A 23,556-nucleotide genomic window follows, 5' to 3' on the forward strand; every position below is an offset into this window, starting at 1 on the left:
GGCACTGGGTACAAGACCTGGAAGTGGCTAGGCCAGACCCTCTAACAGTACTCATCCCCTTTCACACATGGAGTCAGTACCTTTGCTGGATTCATCTATCTATTGAATATTGGCCTTCTGACTTTCAAAAGTATGCAAAAGTTCTGTGATTTTGTTTTTCAGCAGTACAGCAGAGAACAGACTCAAATATACTACAATGGCAGACCATTTTCTTATTTCTATTTTTTTATTTTATTTTTTTTTAAGTATTAATATTATTTGAATGTCATCTTTGGTTCAGGAAACACCAACATTCCTGCCATATATTCAAAACCATTATTAGGCTAAATGTGTCTGTGTTATGTTGACTGAATAGGTTTCAGACTTATAGCAGAGCCACTCCTGCAAATATTATTGTGTTTAAGCAGCAAAACTGAAAGTCAGTATAATACTTAGAAATAGGGCTGAACGATTAATTGCATTTGCGATAATATCGCGATATGATAGAACGAGATTTTGTAACTGCAAGGGCCGCGATTTCATTGGTCACGTGATCTGGCGGCGTGACCTGCTGTCGTTTACGCCAAGTTAGGCAGAGCAGAACGGTGCGAAGAGGGAGTGAAGTCAACACGACACTTTAACCTGTTACACATTGGCCACAGCCTCAACAGAAGCCGACACAGCAGATAATTTGGTGTCAAAGCGTGGCAGCACATCATCTGTGTGGAAATATTTTGGCTTTAAGACAGAGAGCCAAGTATTCTGCAGAACTTGCCGCACTCCGATTGCTACTTCACCTGCAGTGACGTGCGGTCAGGAGAGGCAGGTGAGGCAGAGCCTCATGGTTATAATGGTTATTAAATGGTTATATTTATCCAGTGATTTGTACTATAAAATATTTATTTTTTCATTTAGCCTCGTCAGTTTTGATGATTTTTAAATTCAAAATCGCTGAATTTTCGCAATTTCCCATTCAAATGCTTGGAAGAGAAGCCGGTGAGGCAGCGGTGAATTGAGCCTCACCTTGTATTGCACAATCCCTCACTCCGCTGGCTGCCATGCAGTGACAGCCTCAGCATGGCAGCCAGCGGAGTGAGGGATTGAGCAATCCAAGTGAGGCAGCAGCGAGCTCAGCCTCACTTGGGAAAACGTTGCTGCTGACTGTCATACTCATTTTGCACTTGAGTATACAGCCTGCTGCTGTTGTTTGCAAAGTAATTTTGCTTCCTTAAGGTTTACAAAGGACATTCTTGAAGTTTATTTTATGTTCAATGGTTTTATTTATCTAAAAATGTCAAATTGGTTAAAGTGGATATAATTGTTCTTGCACTTCAGTGTGTGTGATGTTTCTGACTGTCAACTTTTTATTTTTACTTTAATTTAAATGTGTATGTTTAATTATTTTTTAATAGACTGTCCTGTTCGGCAAAGACAGTGTTTAAGACGAGCAGTCAACATGTTTACATACATTTTCATCAAAGTTGAAAAGTTAGTCATGTTTAAGGAAAAAAGCCACAGATTTGTTTTATTTATTATTGTAATCTGGCTTTGAAAGAAATCTGATATAGTTTGTTAAGCAACATATGGATTTATTTTTATTTGTTTTTGTCATAAAATGCACATGGAGAGAGCCTAGAAAAAATAATCGCATATCAAATCGCAATATTGAGGAAAAAAATCGCATTTAGACTTTTTTCAAAAATCATTCAGCCCTACTTCGAAACTGTAGTATATTCCTCTAGAGCAAGCAATATTTGGATTTTTGCTAAAATAAAAATGCAGCTTTGACATCTCTGATGTTGCTAATTGATCGTGAACGTGACCATTTTGTTCCCAACGATTTCAGTGCAGTTGAGGGGGAGGGGTGAAGGTGGTTGTAGAGTGTAAAGAACAAAAAAAGAAACAGAGAGAAAGAAAAAAAATACACACATCCCTGGTACTACATTTTTCACAATGCTTGTCATTGAATACTAACAAACATCCACCTTCTTACAATGCCCAGTTGCACAGCTACTATTTAGCATACATGCACAAAACAAGATTTGTGTGGTACCGAAAACTGAGACATTAAACTTGAGTTGAGAGGCAAAAGGAAACAGGAGCTCAGCAATGACGTCTGTCCTTAGTATGTACACTGCTCAGCCAGCTCAAGAAATACGATGGTGGGCAAGCTTCTCTTTCACATGTCTTAAAGGTACAACTCTGTGTGTGTGTGTGTGTGTGTGTGTGTGTGTGTGCGTGCGTGCGTGCGTGCGTGCGTCTTGGTTTTAGGCCTACGGGTGGGGCAATTAGTTGTGACGGTTTAGAGTTAGGGAAACCATAATGGCAATGAATATCCTCACAGAGATGGCCATACAAACATCATGAGTCAAAAGATCAACATGTTGACAGCCATCTCAATGGGCGTGATCCATCGCATGATGGTTTCTAGTTATTTTCAGCAAAAGTGTAAATATTTTCTCTGGAGAATCATAATATTTTTTAATGGCATGTCAAGTGGATTATTACAGAGAGCTTTTTGTTTTGCTGCTTAAATATGATAGCATTTGCAGTCGTGGCATTAATGCAAGCATGGAACTTATTTAATTGCTTACATAAAAACAATGAGGCAACAGACAGTCGGCCTCATAATGAAAAGCCAATTCTGTAAGCTGCTGTAGATATTTATAGTTGGGCCAATGTAAAGATGTAGGTATTTTCATATATTGCAGGAATATAAGCATTACTCGAACCACAAACTCAAAATACAAATTACAATAACAGACTTCACAGTGCTTCTAGAAGGATAATACATATAAAAACAAATAGGAACAGAAATCCCTCATGCTCTGTTTTTTCATTGGAGTAACCTGGCTATTTAGACACATTCATTTTGAGACATTAGACTGAAATTTCACCATTACAGTGGAGGTGACGGAAGTTTAGTTTATAGTGCAACACTAAAAAAGACATTTAAAATTTAATTGCAACATCTTTTTCCAGAAACATGTTACTTGGGACAATCCATAACCACAGAACACAATGTGTACAGTTTTTACTGGGACTTTGAACTGAAGAAAGTCCCTCTGAAAACTCTACATTATGACATCCATCCTGACTAGACAACAAATCCCAATTTAACCCTTGTGTATAAGTATTCTGTGACAGACTAGTGCTTGTCCAGTCTTCCAGAAAGCAGTTGCAATCACTGGTAGAGGATACTTAAACCATGTTTCATTCTTTAGATGAAACTAAACATACGAAAACCATATAAACCAGTTACTGTCATTTTTTCTATGTGGTGCAATTATTACGTTGTTTTGTCTTGTTTTGTTTTTGCCACTGTGGCAGCAGTGCACTATTGGGATTTTGACCCAAACCCCTATTCAAGGCTGTTGATAAAACGTCGTATGGTATCTGACATGCAAACACAGATGGTCTTACCTCTGATTGTGTGCTTATTAGGACACAGGAACCATGGCAGCAACAAAAGGTAGAGGACGTAAACCAGCGACAGGACGTTGTATCGCAAAAGACAAGCTGCAAAGACAAAAAACAATACAGTCAAACAACAGCATGCATTTTGAGATACAGATAAACTGAGAAAAACATGTCCCTCAACAAACACAATGATTAAAAGAGAATCTAGTTCTTGAAAAAATATCTCTGAACATCCATCCATCCATTATTTATACGGCACTTTAACCTGTAAAGAGTCGCAAGGGAGTGTAGTCTGTCCCAGGACACAAGGCAAAAGTCAGAAGACATCAGGCCACTAGTCCATCACAGGGCTAACACAAAGAAACAGACAACCAAGCGCACTCACATCCACACCTACAGCTAATTTAGAATTACAGATTAACCTCAGAATGTCTCTGGACTGTGGGAGGGTGATGGAGCATGTGAGAACCCCTACAGGCACAGGGAGAACATTCAAACTCCACAGAAAGGCTTCGGCTGAACTTCAAACCCAGGACCTTCTGGATGTGAGAGGAAGATAGTGTCTTATCTTACAACTTTGACAGTTTCCAGTGTGAGGTGAATAATTGCCCTGCCATGCACATGGAGTCGCCAGCCTCTCCTTTGTACCTCAGTTATGATGAGACTCTCCTCAGCAGACAAAAGCACTGACTGTTGAAACACTACCTCAATAAGTTTAGGGTTGGAAACCAAAGCCAAGAGGAGAGATCATGGCCTTCTGGTTTTAGTTTCTTTGCACTGGTTTCTGGTAGCATTAAGAGCTTACTTCTGGTCCGTCTCCCTGTTGACAAAGCACTTAAGGGCTAGCACCAAGCTATATTGCTAATTCCCTTCTTACTGTATACCTTCAAAAACATTATAGTGTGAAAATAATGTTAGAATCTACTGCTGCTTGGGGCGCCACTATAGCTCACCTGGTTGAGCTGGCGTCCTATGTGCAGGGCTACAGTCCCGATGTGGAGGTCATAAGTTCTAATCCCGCTCATGGCCCTTTCCCACACGTCCTCCCCCCATTCTTCTCTCCCACTTTCCTGTCTCTCTCTCACTTCACTATCAAATAAAGGCACTAAGGCCAAAAAAAAAAAAAAAACTTAGAATCTACTGCTGCTTCACTGGAGGTTCAAAGCAGCAAACAAACAAAAAAAATCAAAGGTGATTAAGATTATAGATTTACATGCAAAAGCCTTGGAACACAGTACCTTAAGATACCAAGACGTCTCTCACTCTAAATATTTCAAGCATAAGCTCAAAAGTTATCTCTTTACTTTAGCCTTGAGCTGTGACTTTCATAGTACCATGTTACCCCAACACTCTACGAATGCAGACCTACTTGTGGTTCCTAAACTTTCCACAGGTAGAATAGGAGGTAGAGCCTTTAGCTCCTCTCCTGTGGAATCAGCTTCTAGTTTTAAGGCAGCTCTGATGTTTAAGATGAGCTGGCTTAGGTGACCCTGAACCATCCCTTAGTTATGCTGCTATTAAGTTCCTTTCAGACATGGGACATGGAGCATTCCTGGGTTGTCCATGAAAGTGATGGCATTCTGTCATTCAGCCCCTTTCACACATAGGCCCCTTATCAAGTAATGTTCCTCAAGGCTGCATTTAAACATACCACCCACACTGCCAAAGAGCACCGCAGAACGCAAGATATTTTAATTTACTAGTCAACATGACATGAAGTGACATATGGTACATAATAATGTAATAACAGACTAAAACGGAACTAATAGCAGCTGATCAAAGTGTCTAAATAACTAAGAGCCCAGTGTAGCTCTGATTTCTTAAACAGTAAAACAGAGAGCTCAGGACTCTACCTGACGACGGCTGCTGTAACAAAATGTTAAAGTGCAGCTGAAAAACTGACTGTGAAGAAACACTCACAACTGCTGTTAGATCCTGATCGGCCCTTTCTCCATGTTGAGACAGATTGTAGCTAAACCTACCTAACAAATGAAGTTACTGCTGTTGCTGTGTGCGTAAATACACACAGCTTTCTCTCTTTGGAGACACTTGTTGATCCTACCACTGTCTAAACTAGGCAAAATAGTCTTTAACAGCTGCAAATTAAACTGTCGGATGTGAAGACATGTAGTTCAACACATCATGACCTGCTGCTACATCCTGGTCTGGGCTGATCCACTTTCTGCAACCATTTATATATAAAGAATTTAAGTCATTACTGGTGCTGTTGTTTCTTGGTGTGTGCAACTCTCTCTCTTTGGAGATACACACATGGAACCAACCACTGTCTGGTTTCATTGTATGAACATTTCATTTTTTTGCCAAATACATTTGAAATTATGGAGCAAAGTGTGTGAAAATGGTGCCGTGTGATTTTGGCATAAACTGTGCATTGTGGTGTTTTTGGACAGATATTGGTGCTGAAAGGTGAAAAATCACAAACCAGATCACTTCACACAACTCAAAGTACTGCTGCTTGTGCGTATTTGTCAATTACTGTGATAGCTCAGTTCAGGCTTTCACAAAAAAAAAGTATTTTCCCCTCTACTGTGTAACACTATATATACATAGGCAGATAGGGTCATTCAATTAATGTTCTGTTTTGGAGTTTTCTTTTGTATTGTGGCACTGCTATTTCACCTCAGGAGGAGCCTAGTAAGGTTTACTGCTTGATGCAGAGTCCTCTTCAAAAAAGGGAATGCTTCACAAAAGTCTTTCTCCTGATTTTACAGTGCAACAAGGGGGATTTTATTAGGTGTTGCTGTCTTGAAAGAATTAAGACAATCTGCTAACCTTAAGACTTGAAATAAATAAAGCGTGCAGTCTTATTTCCTCCAGTTAAACACATGCAGTGATAATTATTAGCTCACCCAGAGTTAAGGTCTGGATTCACGTCACCCTGTTGAGATCTCAGCATGAAAGTGATACTCAACACACTGTCATCTGGCCTTTTATTTAAAGTTTGAAGCTCTGTTTATTTGAAGTATCACATCACTCAAATAGTCTCTGCACTCCCTATAGATCCCTATAGAACTGTAACAGCAGAACAACCTATTAAGATGAACATTATACATACACACACACATGCAGCCTTACCACTGCCCATAACCCAAGCTTCATTCTGCTGAAGGTCCCACCATCCAGCCATCAAGAGGTTTGACTGGCCAGTGTTAAGGAGGTTGTTGCTCAGCACTGTGAATGTCCTGTTGTCTGGCAACACCGCTCCTGTTCCCAAGCCTGTCACTGAGTCTGGGTCAACGCCTTTCTTGTCATCAAATCTGTTTCTGAATCTGGGTCAAGGAGGTGTCCCTGTCCAGCACCATGAAGGTCTAACTGTCCAACACCACAGCCAATGCTTCACCAGTTCCTGGGTTGACCAACGCCTCTTATGTTCCAGAGTTTGTTCTTGAGTCTATGTTGGTACCATTTGTCCTGTTACCGTGTCAGCTAGTAGTGGCTGACATGAAGCCCAAGTTTCGTTCATGGTCGACAAAGCACAAAGACACATGGGTTTGGATCGAAACCCATGTCTCTTTGTCACACACAAAAAAAAGATCATCAGATCATTGGACTGCAGTGAATGTGTCTTGATTAATTTTGATATAAAGGTACCTGTAGCTGGAAGGTCCAGTCCACACTGACTCAGAACTCCTGGCTATAAACACATTTTGAAGATAAAAGAACACTCCAAGCAGATACCACTATCCCAGGTCTCTAGTCTGATTAAAGCGAAATTGAGCTTTTTGGCCATCAGACTACATGCTACATTTGGCACCAAACACTGTACATCACCATTAACACACCATCCCCACCGTAAAGCACAGTGGTGGCAGCATCATGGAGTGGAGATACTTCGTAGCAGCAGACACTAGAAAACTTGTAAAGCTAGAGGGTAAAATAAATGCATAGAGAAATGTTCTGGAGTGACCAAGTCAGAGACAGAGCCTGAGCAGTTTTGCAAAGAAGAATGGGGCATAATAGTAGTGTCCAGATGTGTAAAGCTGATTGAGACCTACCCACACAGGCCCAGTTGCTGTAACTGCAGTCAAAGGTGACACTACATGTCACTGGCTAATACAGCTTCTCCAGCAAATACCAGCACTACTTGCTGTACATGAGCTGCGTGTGCTTTATTTGAAGGTTGTTTTAAAGACCTGAAGATATAAAAAGAAAAACGTCCGCACTAAACAAGAAAAGAAAATCACTAGACTAGTATGGGATTAGGTTTTATAAAGTACACTTAGCCATCAAAAATATCTGGATTAGCCTGATCCTTATCTAGCAAATGTATGATTCACAGAGCAGCATATTACTGTCCATAACCACAGCATCAGTTTCAACATACAGAACGAACTGAGTGTTGACGAGCTCCGCCCTGTGGTCCAGTTTATCATCAAACACACCCAAAAGGATGTCTACGAGCAGACATGATAACATAGCTCAGTAACGACAGCACGTATCTCTTACCAGCACTCTGCCCTCTATGTCGGTTATGTTTCCAACATAGAGTCATCTGCGTCTTATATTCACACTCCGAGTATTTCTTTTTGTCTGATATTTTTGTTTCACCATTGTCTGATGCAACAGCAGCTGTGGCTTCATGATTAGATATTACAACTCTTCATTCCAGTGCTCATGCCTCTGCCTCAGTTTCTCCTTCTCACAGCACAATCCCTTTGGTTTTCTGAACATGCCCCTAAATAATAGGAAGTGTCTGATTCCATCTCCTGAGTTGTCATGTAGTCTTATACTGACCAAGCAAGGACATAACATTTCAGGGTCTGAGTTATGATGGACAAGTATGGCTTGAAGTTAGTCCAGATAGTTCCAGAGCTAATTAAGCTTTTCAATCATTTCAACTACCTTCTCACTGGTTGTGATCAGTCTTTTTTATCAGCTTCAACTTCATCTTTCGGCTACTTGTATCATGCCAAGTCAAGCAGGGCTCATCTTACTGGACTTGCAGTAGCACTCTTTACACAGAGTTTGCATTCATTAGAGGAAACGAAACAAATGCAACAGACAGCAACACAGCAACAGGTAAAACCCTAAGAACAAATCCACATGAGCCCACAGGGCAGCTAGTTAACAGCACTACACTTTTATTCTATAACTGATGCTTCTGTTGATAATGTTTCCATGTTATACCGCTGTACCCTGAGATTTAGGTTGTCTGATCATGCTGTATTCTGTTCTAAATGCTTTAGGCTTGCTGAGCTTTATAAGTCTCACATTGCAGAATGATACAGGCTTAGCTTTTACATACAAGTTTTACAAACTCTTAACTTTGATTTCCTGAATGCTGCAGACAAAATTGGAGAGACTCAAAACTGGGGAATGCTTTGAAATAACTGGAAAATGTCACTTTCACATTCCTCTTGTCTTTTGCTTTATGATGAAGATCTCGTAGACAATGCCAAGGCTTGTTGAAATCTGACCTGATTTTTTAAGGCTGGCAAAATAACAACAATCTTCAATCATCAGAAATCTTCTGTCTTTTACCTGAAGAGAAAAAAACCAACAAGCCTGCTTCACAACACCTCAAAACTAAGAGCAGTAAAACTACATGTGATGAAGGTGCTTTCCAGCTCAGCTGTGTTGGAATGGAACATTCAGTGTGTGTAGTTGAGTCCATGCTGACCAACTTTCCTGTTTTTGTGGAAAGAAAATAGGCACAGACATTTATAATTCACACACGCTCTCCCGCTGTCACACACACACACACACACACACAGATACGCTGCCTAATTACACACTATGTTGTGACAGTGCTGCTGAAGGTATTTAATGGGTAGCTGATGTTAAAATCATTGGGCCCCTGTGTGTACATGTCAACAGTGAGTTAGCTGCAGGGTTTCTACCATGACCCCAGTGTTTATTTGCACTGCTTCCATGACAGAAAGAACAATACCAGAACCATCATCTCATTGGCAGTGATCAGACACAACTCAGACAGCAGACGTAGGAGTAAGGGAACTTTTAAATCCTGACAGAAAAAAAACACATCTGTTGACCAAAAAACCAAAGATATGGATGTCGATTCAAAGTTATCTTTTAAGTTTAGACATTTTCGACATCCTGATGAAGTTACTAGAATGTTTACCAGAAACTTGAACTGGTCTGTTAACACCAGAAACTACACTACAAATCATGGTTGAACAAAACTGCTAAAAATACCAAAAAAGAATGCAACGCAATTTTTGTATCTGCATGACAGACAAAAGTCCCTTCTTTACCTACAAGGACAGATTAAGTAGTTCAGCTGCTTGATGCTTAATTCGCCCACAAATGCATCATTCCTTACATCAGTGTCTGGGTAACAGGTAACAGCATGGCCACCCATACAGCTTTGACTGTGAACTTGTGAGGGACAGCAGTGATCTTCACAGGTGGGACCTGACTGGGCAGGTTTTCTATTACCGGACTGTTGATGGGGCATGACATAAAATAATCTTACATCAGACTTTGCAAACATCACCAGTCCATGCCCCTGTCCAGCTAGAGGTATAGATAGATCCGATCCATGGTCTTCTCAGGACAGGCTCATCAGAGCGCTGGAGGAGATGCTGTTCTGGTGCCAAACTCTCCAAACAAGCTGCATCTTGGCTTTAACATGACACAGCATGTCCTTAAAATTAAAACTGGGAAACAAAAAAGTGCACAGGAAAATCAGATATATCTGCAAAGTCAAGAAAAGAGTGTAGAGTTTAAGATTTCTAGAAAGTAGAGCTGCTGCTCAATCCCAAATACTGCCACTGATGACAGATGGCAGCATTCATCCGTCCTCCTCTCTCTGGCTTTTTCTCAGACGTCACACAGCTCACATATACTCCACGTATTTCTCACTAAACTATGAAGTCTTGTTAAACTGCTCTAGTGCGCAATGGCTCTGACTCACTAGCTTAGCAACACTCATACACAATAACAAGCTCTCTAACCCAGTGATGTTTGTTTTCAGTTTGTGTACTGATATGAGGGACATAGATCCACTCCAAGTCTGAAACAAACTATATGACAAAATATATGACAGTAGAAGTGCTCTTTTTGTCTTGTTGTTTAGGATTATTTTGTTGAGAAAAAAATGTGTAAACTCAACTGAAGCTGCAGCTACACTTCGTTTGCTAACAAGAAGTGGAGGTATTCATGCATCAGCTTCTCCTGAAGCTTGTACACATTTTCAATGGCTTAATCTACAGGTATTATGAAGTTAGTCTCGAGAAGACAAAGTGTCACAAGTTACTTTAAAAAAATACAATAATCCACACAATGAAGTTCAAAATATGAGTCACACAGCACTGCGTTAAGGGACGACTTTGTTTCAGTGTTTTGGACGGCTTGAACAGCTGCTGTGTGTGTGTGTGTGTGCGCGCGCGTGCGTGCGTGAATACAGTTACACTGTGGGGACCTGCTTCCCAAAAATTCAATTGTCAGATGGGTGGAGTGTGAAATTCCTGGGTGAAGATCAAGGTAGGTTAGCAGTAAGCAAGTAGGAAATAAGTTGAAGTTCATATCATGTCTTCTAAAGAAATGGAAAAATGTGTGTGTGTGTGTGTGTGTATGTGTGTGTGTGTGTGTGTGTGGCAACACTTTGGCATCTTTCACTTCCTTTGACTCAGTACAATAACGTAATGTGCTGAAAGACACAAATGTTCAAGTTGTTTCATGTGACATCCTGTCAGCTGACTCCTCCCCTCGTTCTGTGATTGTTGCTCTGTCTTGTGCTCTCTCTTGCTATCATCCACATAAACACATAAAACTTGGAAACCTTCAAAACAAACCTCACCATAATGCTCCCTCAGCGAAGCACTGTTCAGACATTGTATAATAACACTGTTGCTTCATCAGTCTGGTCGTTTCTACTTCAACAGTCCTCAGGACTTCATTCAAACATGCCCACCACAGACACGGACAGAAGCACAGCACACTTGTAATGTTTGTCATTCACCAAGACTGGACAGTACATCAAGTGATGTATGCTAGATAACACAATAATGAACAGAAGACTTAATCTAAACTAAGAGCAGCTTATCAAACGATGATTTATTGTGTGTCTGCTATGTAACATTATTTAACTGTAACTTGTAAACTGTGACTGTGTATGAAGACAAGTAGAAGGTGTAACCTCCCATGAGATCCTGACCCAGACTGATCCTTTTTTCATGTTGGGTATAGTTTATATTTAGAGGTAATTAAGTAATTAAACAAGTTACAGGTGCTGTTGCATTTAGTAAACTCAGAGTAAAACTCTATAAAACAAGCGAAGGAAACAAAACAGGTCCTGTTAATGTTTTGTCAAAAAATTACATTTATCATTGGTGAGTCTCACTAATCTAAGCTGTTAGTCTCTGTTTTCATTGTGGTAACATTCTTAACTAAAGGAAGTTTCTGTTTAAAGCCGAATAGATGCTAAATTGTAGAGCAAAGTAAAGTCTTAGGACCAATATTGGTGTTAAACTGTGGACAAAGTCTTGGATACAGTCCTGTCACTTGTGCCTGCCTGTCTGTTGATGTGATGGCATGCACTTGGACTTGTGCTATGTTGAAAGTGATACAGAAACGTTACGAGACCTGACCTCATAGAGTGCTGTTACAACTTTTATGAAAGGGTCACCAGGGTTCTCAATCAGACGTAAAGCCAACAAATAGCCATGTCATCGGATCAATGGAAAGGACTGCATGTCAAAAAGGGGTTTTGATTGTGTCAGTGACTGTGTGTCTGAATATCTGTAATTTTGGACTGTAGCCCTGTATGGAGCGCTGCATAGGAGGGATAGCCTGTCGTCTTTGGACTTAACACAGGATTCACTTTCACACTTTGTAAGCTGTAAGCCTAACTATTGACCAACAACCATCTGTAACTAAATAAAAGATGAGGCATCATTGGTTCGTTCTCACACAGTGACCATGTCAGTCTTAACCTGAGGAAGAATAACCACACTGAAAGATTCACTGATGTTTTAATTTACTCACACTTCATCACAGTGAGTGAGCCTACAAGAACCTAAAGTTGATATCTGGCAGGCAAAGTGCAGGAAGGACATGAAACAGTCTCCTGTCACCATTTCTAACTGAGTTTCATAGCTGGAGCTGCCAGTAGAGCTTTGAAGAACCTTGTGATGGCAAAAAGCCACTAAATAAGTACGGACCATTTACATTTGGTCTACTTCAAAGACCTAAAAAGTCCATACTCCTAAAAATAAAGGTTGTTTTCCAGGTATTCAGCCATATTCACCTGCAGGGACCAGCTGTGGTGCTACAGCCTGCATCCTAGAAAAGGTTTTTCTTTACAAACCACCATTAAAACATATAAAAGGCTCCACAAGACAACATAAAGTCAGCTGTTGACCTGATGGACAGACAAGATTGAGCAGGTCTGCATGTGTAGGTGTGAGCTGGAAATGTAATGATTGACAGAAGCATCCACTCCAGAGCACAGGGCAAAGCTGAGGACAGTGACAGGACGCATGGAGGGACCCAGTTATATACACATATATATATAAACTAGAAGGATCCTCAAGCAGAAAACAAGTGAAGCAACAGGTTGAGAAATGCTCAAAGGTAGTCGGAAGCAGAGAGCAGCCGTGAGAGGAGGACAGCTCAGAGTTCTGTCTCCAGATTTCTACTAAACCACCTTGAAGGCTGCAGTGGCCTCTGAGACAGACTGGAGGTGAACATTACTCATCAGCTCACAATGTCTGGGCCTGCAGACGACAACCGAACTAACCGGACTCGGTAAGTAACTCAGCAATAACAAGAGTAGAACAGAAGTGTGAAGCCAGAATGCTCCACATCAGTGTTTTACGCAGCTTCAGCAGTTTACACGATCGGATTTCACCGAGAAGAGAAACCGACACCGACTAAAGCACCGAGGAGGTCTGATGAGAGCTCCCACCAACAGTAATGAAAGGCACCAGAACCAGAGGAGGACTGGGAGTAGTCCTCCAGCCGTGGTTCGGTGAGCAGAGAGCTCGGTGGGAGGAAACGGACACTGGAGGGAAACTTTGTGAAACGTTTCGTTCCAGCAGTTGTTGTTGAAGGAGAGTTACCTGTTAGCAGGGCGCAGGGCAGCAGAGCGCAGTAGAACAGCCACACGACCACCTGGAGGTCCATGTCAGCCCAAATCGATACTCCCGATAATCAACGACGACCTATCAATAACTAGCAGACTGGGCCGGAACACAGGTTCTAGGTTCTAAACGGTCCATCAGGGTTCACCGCTGACACGTGAATAAACAGGCCATTAATCCAAAAAGTGCTCATGATCTCCCATCAAAGTTCACCAAAACCCTCAGTGAGTCTCCAAACTCGGAGAAAAGTTCCCAAACGGTGTCCGGTTCGGATCTCCGGTCCGTTTCCAGCTGGAGGCTCAGTGTCAGGCAGCAGATCAGCAGCTCTGCTCCTCGGAGGGGCCCAGTCTGGAGCGGCTCTGTGGAGGTGGAAAATGTGATTCACAGCAAGTCAGTGTTAGGGGCGTTCATAGAGGAGCTATTCTCCAGTAGCTCCACGACTCACTCCTCCTCAGAGCCCGGATCAGCCTGGCCTGGATCAGCCTGGCCCGGATCAGCCTGGCCCGGATCAGCCTGGCCCGGATCAGCCTCCTGGAGCTCCACAGACACCACGCTGTAGGACAGTGTGTGTCTGGTTCTGTTTCTAATTTTGTCTGTTTCATTTTTTCCTCTTTTTTTGATGCCTTTATGATACTGCGGCATGTCTGAAAAAAATCAAACGAATCAAAAAATCAATATGTTAAGCTTAGAAACTCCACGTGTTTTGGTCGGCACTGTTCGGGCTGGTGTCGGAACAGAACCACAGAAATCGACCACATTCTGATCCAAAGCTTCCCACCTGAGCCCGAGCATCGGTGAGCCTGCAGCCCCCTCTGGTGCTCGACCCCAGGCTGCAGCAGCACGGAGCCCCGCCGTACCGGAGGACCTGAAACCCCCCAAGAAACGGGCTGAGGAGCAGCCTCAGCCCGTTTCAGGTCCTCCGGTTCAAGTAGAGGATAATGCACAGAACCTCCCTGGATCAGGCTTTTTCTGTTCTACTGGACAAGTAGACCCGTCTCCTTGTGGGTGACACAGTTCTACCAGATAACCATATAAATATATATACATGTATCATAGTCTTATTAGATCAGTTATTCACAGGATAAATCTAGTGTCAGGAAATGGTACTGGTATTTATTCTAAAGGATATTCAATCAATAACATTAATTTCACTTCTCATCTTGATATTCAACTTGAAAACATGGTGCTGACCAGAAACCAGGTCCAGTGTTCAGACTGAGACACCTGGATGGATGTAGAACTGATCTGGTGTCAGGTTCTAGCAGAACCCAGATGTGTTCTTCCTCCTAAATGTGAACGTTATCTTTTCAATGATAACGTTCCTTTGCGTGTATGCAGATAGGACTTCAGACAACACAAGGATCCAACAGCAGAAACACTAAATAAAGAAATACATACATTCATACATACATACATACATAAATCTTAATGAGTTTGTTGTTAGTGAAGAAAGTCATCGGAGTTATGTGTGTGTTCCTGATCGTGATGTGCAGGAACCTTAAATGTCAGTCAGGTGGAATCAGACCAGGACACAGACACTGATACTGAGAAAAGAAAAAAGAAAAGCAACTTCAGAACTTGAGTGTAAAATAGGCTGGTGTGTTTACATATAGCATCAATATTTGATCTCGAGGCTGATGTGTTTAATAGAAGCGGATGCGCAGTGAAGACAGAGTGCAGGGGACCATGTGTTCATAATGACCATGTGTTCATAATGACAGCTGCTACTCCTTATGAGGCCGCCTGGTGCTTCTCTCATCAGGCCACCAAGACCGGGACAGGACGAGAAGGACGAGCCAGCTCCACCACACAAACACGAACACAGCAGTCACATGTGTGTTTATTTGCGGAAACAACCAGGAATATTTTAATAAGTGAAACTCTTGTAACTGTGCCTCTGATCTTCTTCTGATTTGATTCGTGGTTCGGTACCGGCCTACTGAGGAAATACCGCCACCTACCGGACTGGAGCCCGGAAGAGCGGACTGGCAGACAATGAAGCACTCTTAAAAAATGAAATGACATTAAATAAGGACACATTTTCCGAGTTTGTCCCGTTTTAATCACAACCTTTGCCCCCAGACACTAAACCAGCTTCCTGTGCTTCCCTCTCTTCCCTCCTGCTGTCTGTCGTGCTCACAGGCAGCGTGGCCCTGACGTCAGCGCCCCTCCCTACTGGTGGACACACCGGAAGAGGCGTGGTTTTTTGATTTGGCGCGAAGATTCTTCTTCCTGTGAGGACGGAACATTTCCTGTGTTTGTTGATCTTTATCGAGCTCGTCTCAGAGAACAACCGGCCATTTTCTTACTTTGCGGCTTTTGTTCCCGGAGCGACATGTCTCAGGCTCGAGTTACGGATTTCTTTACCCACAGCAAGAAAGGCTCTAGAGGTCCGGCCAAGGCCCCGGGCCCCGCCGCAAACAGACACGCTTCTCGTTGTCCGTCCTCTGTCCGTGAAGAGTTTGTCCGAGTTATCGACGAGGTGGTGGGGCTCACCGACGGCCAGCCTGCTGTTAGCAACACCACAAAACCCTCCAGTCCTCGGACACCGAAGCGGACGTCGGCGGACGCGCAGTGTGCCGTGGAGGCGGCCAGTAGCGAGCACAGCACGGCCAAGAAGAGACGACCGACGGAGGCTGCTGGACGGACCGCAGCCAGCGTGTGCGAGAAAGTTCGAAGAAAGTCTGCAAGAAAGAAACTCGTCCTCCCGAAAGAGACAGCCCAGGTAATGATGAGCTAAAACTGCTCAGGTGAGTCAGCATCTGACCGACTCCCCGACTCAGCTCGGTGCTCCGTCCACTGCTGCCTGCAGACCGGAGCACCGGGCCGAGTCCAGCAGGTATTTAATAAACTCACAGTAAAGACTCCTACAAACAGCTGGAAACATCAAACCTGAAAATCAGCTCCTGTTACCACTTTGACATGTGGGCACACAGTCAGCTAATGTTTCATCTGGCCAAAGGTCGGCCAGTGAGACTTCCAGGGTTACCGTGCAATGTAGGCTGTGTTTCATACTTTTTTCTTTATTTTAATATGTATTACAGCTGCCCGTGCCAAGTGTGTACTGTTGCATGCAGTTTGCATACAATGGGAACACAACATTTTCATAATTTTGCAGCTTTAGCTTTGACCATCTTGCTCATGTGTCTTATGCAGCCTACAGTGTGAAATGAGTTGTTATCATTTAGTGCACTCTGGGAGGCTCACTCGTTTCTACTCATGCAGCTTTGAGAAGTCTTATCTGCTGCCCTGAGGACTGGGGCTTGGACTGACCAGAAGAGCATGTTTGCTACAGACACTACAAAACATGACTGAATGACAATCCTGGTATTCTGGCAAACTACATTTGATATGCTATGTATTGGACCATACTAAATCTTTTTCTGGCATACTATAGAGTTTGGTGCTACAGATAGATATTCTGCCTAGCTTCAAATACTTACAGCTTGCTAAAAGCTGCAGCATGTTCTCTGCTCCTGCAGCTTCCGTGCAACTGCTGAAGCTGTGCGTGTTTGCATCCTCATGCAGGTATGAGGAGAACGGTGTCCCAAAATGTTTACAGGATTGCAGTTTTCTAACTGGCCACATGATGGCCCTTTGTGACCGTCACCATGGGCCAGCTGTCTGCCAAGTTTCTCCTCTGTGCTGTCCCTTGAGTTGGACTCTGTTGTTAATGCATAGGAGCGCAGTAGCTGCATATTGAGTGCATTCTTGACAGTCGTAATAAATATGTATTTGTAGCGTAATCACTGTGCAGATACAAATTTTGGGCTGGATTTTGGACTTGAGAAGTTAACAAAATTTCTGTCAAACAGACTAACATGGTCTTACAAGTTTTGAGATATTGGTGATTGTATTTACTCCTGCACCCATTAAACAACAATTATTAGTTTTATTTAGTGTTTAACTGATGTGGACATCACAATTACATTGGACAAACCAGATGCATTGTTTGAGTGTTTTAGCACATATGCTAATTCGCAACACTTATGCCCAATGTGTCTGCCCCTGTCAATGTACCGTTCCTCAAGAGAGTATAATCAAAGCTTTAGCCACTTGACTCTCTTAGCTCTTGTATAGTAAGCCTACAAATTCCAGTCACAGAGTTTACAGTAGTTTTTTTTCTTTCTCTGCTGTGTGTGAATGTTAATTAACTGGCGGTAACACGACTGAGCATTCCAGAAGGGCACAAAGTGCACATGTGCTTCAACCAGACTTTATTTTTAAATGTTTGTCTGCTCTTTTTGACCCTAGCAAAATGGCAAGAATAGAGCATAGGTTTGGGTTGTCAGCAGGCAAAGGAAGGGTCACTTTGTGAATGTGAAAAACTTACGACAGTAAAGTTTGAAATTAATTTATCCTGTTGTGCATCCCCAGGCTGCCCTCCAGCCCATTCCCTGCGAGGTGACCCAGCAGCCCTTGGCTCCAGCCATCCCCATACGTGGACAGACTGCTGGGAACCAAGCTAAGCTACAACCAAATAGCTCTCCACAGAGGAGTCAAGATGAGAACCCTAGAAGACAGACCAACAAGGTAACACTGCAGAGCAGGGTGTGCAGTTCTACAGAAAATTAGCAACGTAGCGCTATGCAGATACAAAATACAAGCTATCATTCGTGTCATTTTGAGCTTATCTTGATGTAACTCTGTGAGACATCAACCTTTTGATGACCTATTTGACGTTAACAGGCACTGTGTAAAGAGGATATTGCTGCTATCAAGTCTCGTCTCCAGAGGATCAAGAAAGATGCAAAGGAAATCACCAGTGCTGCTTCCTCGGCCTTAGCTTCCACATCCTCCTCTTTCTCTTCAGCTTGTTTAGCACCTAATGATACTGCCCCCCCTATTCACAAAGCCATCACTCCCCCCACCTCTGATGCCGAGCTTCTCAAGTGCACTGTAGCACATGCCAAAGAGCTTGCAGCCAAAGCTCAGAGGAGGCGGCAAGAGAGGGAGACTCAGGAGAGCAAATGCACTGAGACACAAACACAGGACAGGTGAGCACAGACACATGTTCATAGAACCAAAAACTTTGTGTCCAGTTTTCCTCACATGAGGCTGTGTTTATTTTAACCAGTTATTATTTTCCTCTCTGTTGTCCAGCACTGAGCAGCCAGCATACCAGCGGTACAACACCCTAGCCCAGGATGCCCTCCCAGGGCTCTCACTACCTTACCATTACAGGGTGCTGGCTGAGATGTTCCGGAGTATGGACACAGTGGTTTCCATGCTCTACAACCGCCGTGAAACGGCCAGTTTCTCCAAGATCAAACGGGGAGTTCAGGACATGATGCATAAGTAGGTGGTGGGAGATGTTCTTTTTCTTTTTTTTTCCAATTAGGAGTTGACATGAGACAAAGGAAGCTTGAATGAAAAACAAATCGTATAATCCTGTTGGAGAATAATGTCTACTTTCAAAACTAAACATAATGCAGGCTTTGATCGCTGAAATGGGCTTACTCTCGAGTCCTGATTGTACTCCCAATCGCTGTATGTAAATACAGAGGTGAATAGAGGTAAATTAACATACAGTTGCTAATCAAATGACCGGAGGTAAGGGGGGGACAATGAATCACAGGTGATGAAATGGGAGTCTGGTGACCAGACGGGTGGTGGAGTCGGGGTTCTGATAGCATACATTTGCTAATCAAATGGCAGGAGGCAAGGGGACAATGAACAACAGGGGGTGGAATCGGGCAACAAGTGAGCATTGAGCTTTAATAATCATTAAGTACAATTTGTGAGAAATATTTATTTTTCATGCAAATAATGTCACACCATAAGACACAAAACATTGACCAATTCTGGGGATATTCATAGCTTTTCAACGAAAAAAAAAAAAAGTGTGGATTGAAGAAGAAAGCCATTTTCTTTTATTGTGATGGGAAAACACATAGCAACAGGGAATGAATTCAGGGGTCTTTGACCATCAAAACAAAAGAAAATGACCTTCTTCATCAACTACAAAAACTAGTGCCTTGAAACACCCAGTATACACAAATGTGGCTAATATGTATAGCTAATAATTTCTGAATCTCTTTGGGTAAATACATTTCTGAAGAATTTTGGTGCAGAGGCAGGTTGCTAATGTGAGCTAGCTACATTTGCTTCACTTTGACCTAGCTAACCTGTGTTAATTCTTCCTCTCTAAGTGCCAAAACAAGTTTGACATGGTCTCAGCTGCCTTTGTAAGTGTTGTACTGCAAACTGTGCATACAGCTGCGTGTTTTCTTTTATTACGGAACATGTGGACTTGTCATAGCTTCTCCTTCCTGCCACATTCACTTTCTTGGAATGTATGTGAAGAGGGGCAGGAAGTGACCAATCATCACAAAAAAACTCTAAATTAGAAATGAGTCGAGTTATTGGTTGAAGCAGACTGTTTTACATCCCATCACAAGAATGTTAACAAATGAACCAGACAAGGTACTGGCAATGTTGCACCCTCTTTGTCTGAGATTGATACTGAGACCAAGACCAACCACGAGCACCACAACACTAGTGACTGGTACGTCTTAAAGCCACATTAATGCCAGGACTCAATGTTTCCCAGCCGAATATGGTATTTTAGCAAGATGATCACTGTTGCACACATGGCCTGTCAGTGGTTTTTATGTTGTGGTGATCGGTGTACACTGTTGCTAACTGCTGCTAATGTTGCACCCTTTAGTACCTCATTTGTCATCTCTTGTAAGACACAATTAGCTTTTTTCCAGAAATCTATAGGTTGGGACTGGCTGGCTGCGGAAGCTAATAACTGCCTGTTTTCTGTGTCCTCTTTTCAGGCGGTTTGAGGAGAGCCATGTGGGCCAGATAAAGACTGTGTTCCCTGAGGCATATACATTCAGACAGGAGAAGAACAACGCACCCTTCAACAACAGCATAAAGAAAGGCAGTTACCAGCTCGTTGTGGAGCCAGTCATTCTCTCTGGTTAGAAGACACTTCTCTTTTTTTTATGAGGCAATTTCTTCTGTTCAAAATACTACAGTTTACCTGATTTTAATACAAGTTACATTTGGCATCAGTTCACCTTTTATTACAACTTTTTTTCTGAATGGAATATTTGTAAACTGTGAGCCTGACTACATGTCCCCTGATGTTGTCGATGACTTTTCAGGCCAGAATGAAGCCCGACATGTACTCTCAGCCTCTCGTCTCCTGGAGAGAAGAAAGATCTTCCATCTGAACCTGATTTCCATCGTCAAACAACACCACAAAGTCAGCAGCTCCTCCAGTGTTTATACTACAATAATAAGTACCTTAACAGTAGTCACAACATAGCAGTAATTTGGGGGCAGTTTCAAAAACAGCACACTGTCAAATTTTGAAGTTAAAATACCTATGTAGTGTAAACTGAGATGTCTGTCTCCACTGAAACAAATTAGTTTTAAACCACCCATCTGTTTGCAGGCCTTCCTGTCCTCACTGGTTCTTCCAGTATCAATTCCAGAAGACAGATTGACTCGCTGGCACCCTCGCTTTAACGTGGACACTGTGCCAGCTGTCCAGACAAGCCCGCTGCCTCAGGTTCCCCATGCTGACAGACTGGTCACAGCTCAGGAGGTTCTGGACAAGGCCCGCTCTCTTATCACCCCCAAGGTCATGTAAAAAAAAGTGGTTACTTCTGGCTTCTGGCTATTTCTGAAATTGTTGTCAGATTTCTTCTAATATATAAGCATCAGGTTTTTATTGTACTAAACAAAAAAAATTCTGCATCATCCATCCATCCATCCACCCCTTAATCCCCACTAGGGTCACAAGGGGCTGGAGTCTATCCCAGCTGATTCGGTGAAGGCAGGGGACACCCTGGACAGGTCACCAGTCTATCACAGGGCCACACTTAGAGACAGACAACCAAGCACACTCACATTCACACCTACAGACAATTTAGAATCACCAATTAACCTCAACATGTTTTTGGACTGTGTGGGAGGAAGCCGGAGAACCCGGAGAGAACCCACGCTGCACTGGGAGAACAAGCAAACTCCACGCAGAAAGATCCCGGGTTTCCTTACTGGGACGCGAACCAGGGACCTTCTTGTTGCCAGGCAACGGTGCTAACCACCGCGCCACCTTGCAGCCCATAATCCATTCATAATAAAGTTAAAACTGCTGCCTAATTTTGCAATGCCAACCTTTTCTAATTGTCAGGTACTTGCCTGTTAACTTTTTTTTATTTTAATTTGTTTGAGCCAGTTGTCTAATTTCTAAACACTATTTATGCAGCACACTAATCTGATATAAACACATCACTGTTCTTCATCAAATAAAATATCTCTTTTCTTCTCTTCAGATGGAGAAGGCTCTGGTCTCGCTGGCTGCAAAGACAGAAGACAAAGCTACAGAAAGTAATGAGCCAGCGTTTCAACAGAAACCAGCAGCCCCCCAGATATCGACTCCATCAACTGCCCCTGCAGCTCAGGTCCCAGTTGCCCTGAAGGGGGTGTCCCAGTCCCTGCTGGACAGGGTAGGTGCACCAGAGGCCGTGTGGACTTAGCCATAAGAAAATGATGCATAAACCATATTGTGATTTATCATATTGCTGGGTGATTTGTTTGTTTGTTTTTAAGATCCGGGCAAAAGAGGCCCAGAAGCTCCATGCAGCCATGACCCGAAACCCCACCCAAGAGGAGCGCCTGCTGATGATGTCACGGCTTGGGGAGCTAGCAAGAATTCTCCGCAATGTGTTTGTTGCAGAGAAAAAAACTGCTTTAATAATGGAAGTGGCTTGTAACAGGATGGTAGCAAGCTACAGGTCGACACTCAGCACAGGTTGGTGCAAACACAAAACCAAAACTAAATGTGGAGTCAGGTGGGAATTTTGTGCTTCGTGGGCGTCACTGATAATCAACCTTAAATCTCTTTGTATTATTTGTAACTACTGCATATCTGTTTGGGCAAGTAGAAACAGTGGAGGTTAACAGAGTTTTCATGTACTATTTGTAGTGTTTTGTTCACAGTGTAGCTAATCAGCAATTGATCCTCTTTAACATACAGGTGAAATGGAGAAACACATCCGTCTGCTGGCAGAAGTGGCTGCTGACTGGCTGACTGTTCATCCAGTGCGGAAGGACTTCTACTTGAAGTTGAACAAGAACATGGAGCTTAGCATTGTTCTGGACAAACTGAGCAACAGACTCAGAGAGGAAGAGAGACTCTGAGAGACTTTCATTTAGATTTTAAAGACAGAATGACTGAGGAATCCTTTCACTGTGAACCACACAGCGAGCTCAGGTTCCTGCTGTATGAACCGTGGTTGTAGGCAAGCTGTTAGAGTGCCACTTATTTAAAAATTTCACTACTTTGTTTACAGGGTTTTGTGGCAATCCCCTCTCATGATGATAGTTCAAGTATTCTGCCTTCTGTGTTAGCAGGTTGTTTTAATTTTTCACTGTTGATGTGCTTTTTTTTTTTATTATTGTTAAACCCTCCATAAAGGTGTAATATTGGTCTCACTGCTGGTCTTTAGGGATCACTTTTCTACAATGTACATCTGATGAGTGTTTACATTTTAAAGGTCACTGTACAGGTATTTATCTGCACCAATTTTCTGTTCTGTGAATGCAGTTCATTAAATAAACAACCTATATTTTATAGGTTGAAAACGTGTGCGTGTGTTCGCGTTTGTATGTGTTCGTGTTCCTAAAGTCAAGATTCTGTCAAAAGTCGGTGCTACACGTGTCATGAAATATTTTTTCTGCTGCGCTGATAGAAGTCAGTGAGTCTGTAAGAGAACACTGCTCAGCTGTCAGCGCCTGTTGTGTGTTGGTCACATCACTGCAACACTTTGACCGTAGCCTCGCGAGTGGCTCAAACTCTCTCCTTCACGTTCATGTGGAGGTGAGATCACTGAGGTGAAGAAAGTTGCTGTTTCATGCTTTTAACATTTATGATGAATGGAACTGTAGTCCATGTCACAACAGCTTCTTCACTGCTAAAATAAATGAACAGATCTCATTCATTAACTGGCTGTATGCAACAACGTTTGAAGAGGATTTAACGTTTACTTCATGTGAATGGATATGACACTGCATCGTACTGACTAACGTTACACTGTCTTTGAATGGGCTCATCCCTGCAGCTCTCTGC

At 42.6% G+C, this 23,556-nt stretch overlaps 2 protein-coding genes across 6 annotated transcripts in view; one reads left to right on the plus strand and one right to left on the minus strand.

Moving 5' to 3' along the window:
* Positions 1-13,852, minus strand: part of piezo1 (piezo type mechanosensitive ion channel component 1 (Er blood group)) — a 105,275-nt gene extending 91,423 nt beyond the window's left edge. For all 5 annotated transcript variants that reach the window (XM_008281503.1, XM_008281500.1, XM_008281502.1 and 2 more), the window contains exons 1-2: positions 13,446-13,852; positions 3,403-3,498 (exon numbers count right to left, since the gene is read on the minus strand). In XM_008281503.1, the coding sequence (XP_008279725.1) occupies positions 3,403-3,498; positions 13,446-13,509 (160 nt within the window). In that variant the 5' untranslated portion in view covers positions 13,510-13,852. The remainder of the gene's footprint in view (positions 1-3,402; positions 3,499-13,445) is intronic.
* cdt1 (chromatin licensing and DNA replication factor 1) lies at positions 11,639-23,076 on the plus strand. The gene is made up of 11 exons (XM_008281498.1): positions 11,639-13,131; positions 15,609-16,191; positions 17,844-17,999; positions 18,156-18,463; positions 18,570-18,764; positions 20,252-20,397; positions 20,585-20,685; positions 20,878-21,066; positions 21,761-21,934; positions 22,038-22,239; positions 22,465-23,076. The coding sequence occupies exons 1-11, from the start codon at positions 13,091-13,093 to the stop codon at positions 22,626-22,628; spliced, it is 2,259 nt and encodes a 752-aa protein (XP_008279720.1). The 5' UTR covers positions 11,639-13,090; the 3' UTR covers positions 22,629-23,076.
* Positions 23,077-23,556: the final 480 nt, after the last annotated feature.

This window comes from Stegastes partitus, unplaced genomic scaffold (genome assembly GCF_000690725.1).
Source record: "Stegastes partitus isolate 25-593 unplaced genomic scaffold, Stegastes_partitus-1.0.2 Scaffold235, whole genome shotgun sequence".
In the NCBI taxonomy this organism is placed as follows: Eukaryota; Metazoa; Chordata; class Actinopteri; family Pomacentridae; genus Stegastes; species Stegastes partitus.

Coding starts and splice junctions, on each gene's coding strand:
- cdt1 (XM_008281498.1), top strand. CDS start 13,091: ATGTCTGGGCCTGCAGACGACAACCGAACTAACCGGACTCG. Junction 20,398..20,584: donor GGAGCCAGTCATTCTCTCTG/GTTAGAAGACAC, acceptor ATGACTTTTCAG/GCCAGAATGAAGCCCGACAT. Junction 21,067..21,760: donor GCTCTCTTATCACCCCCAAG/GTCATGTAAAAA, acceptor TCTTCTCTTCAG/ATGGAGAAGGCTCTGGTCTC.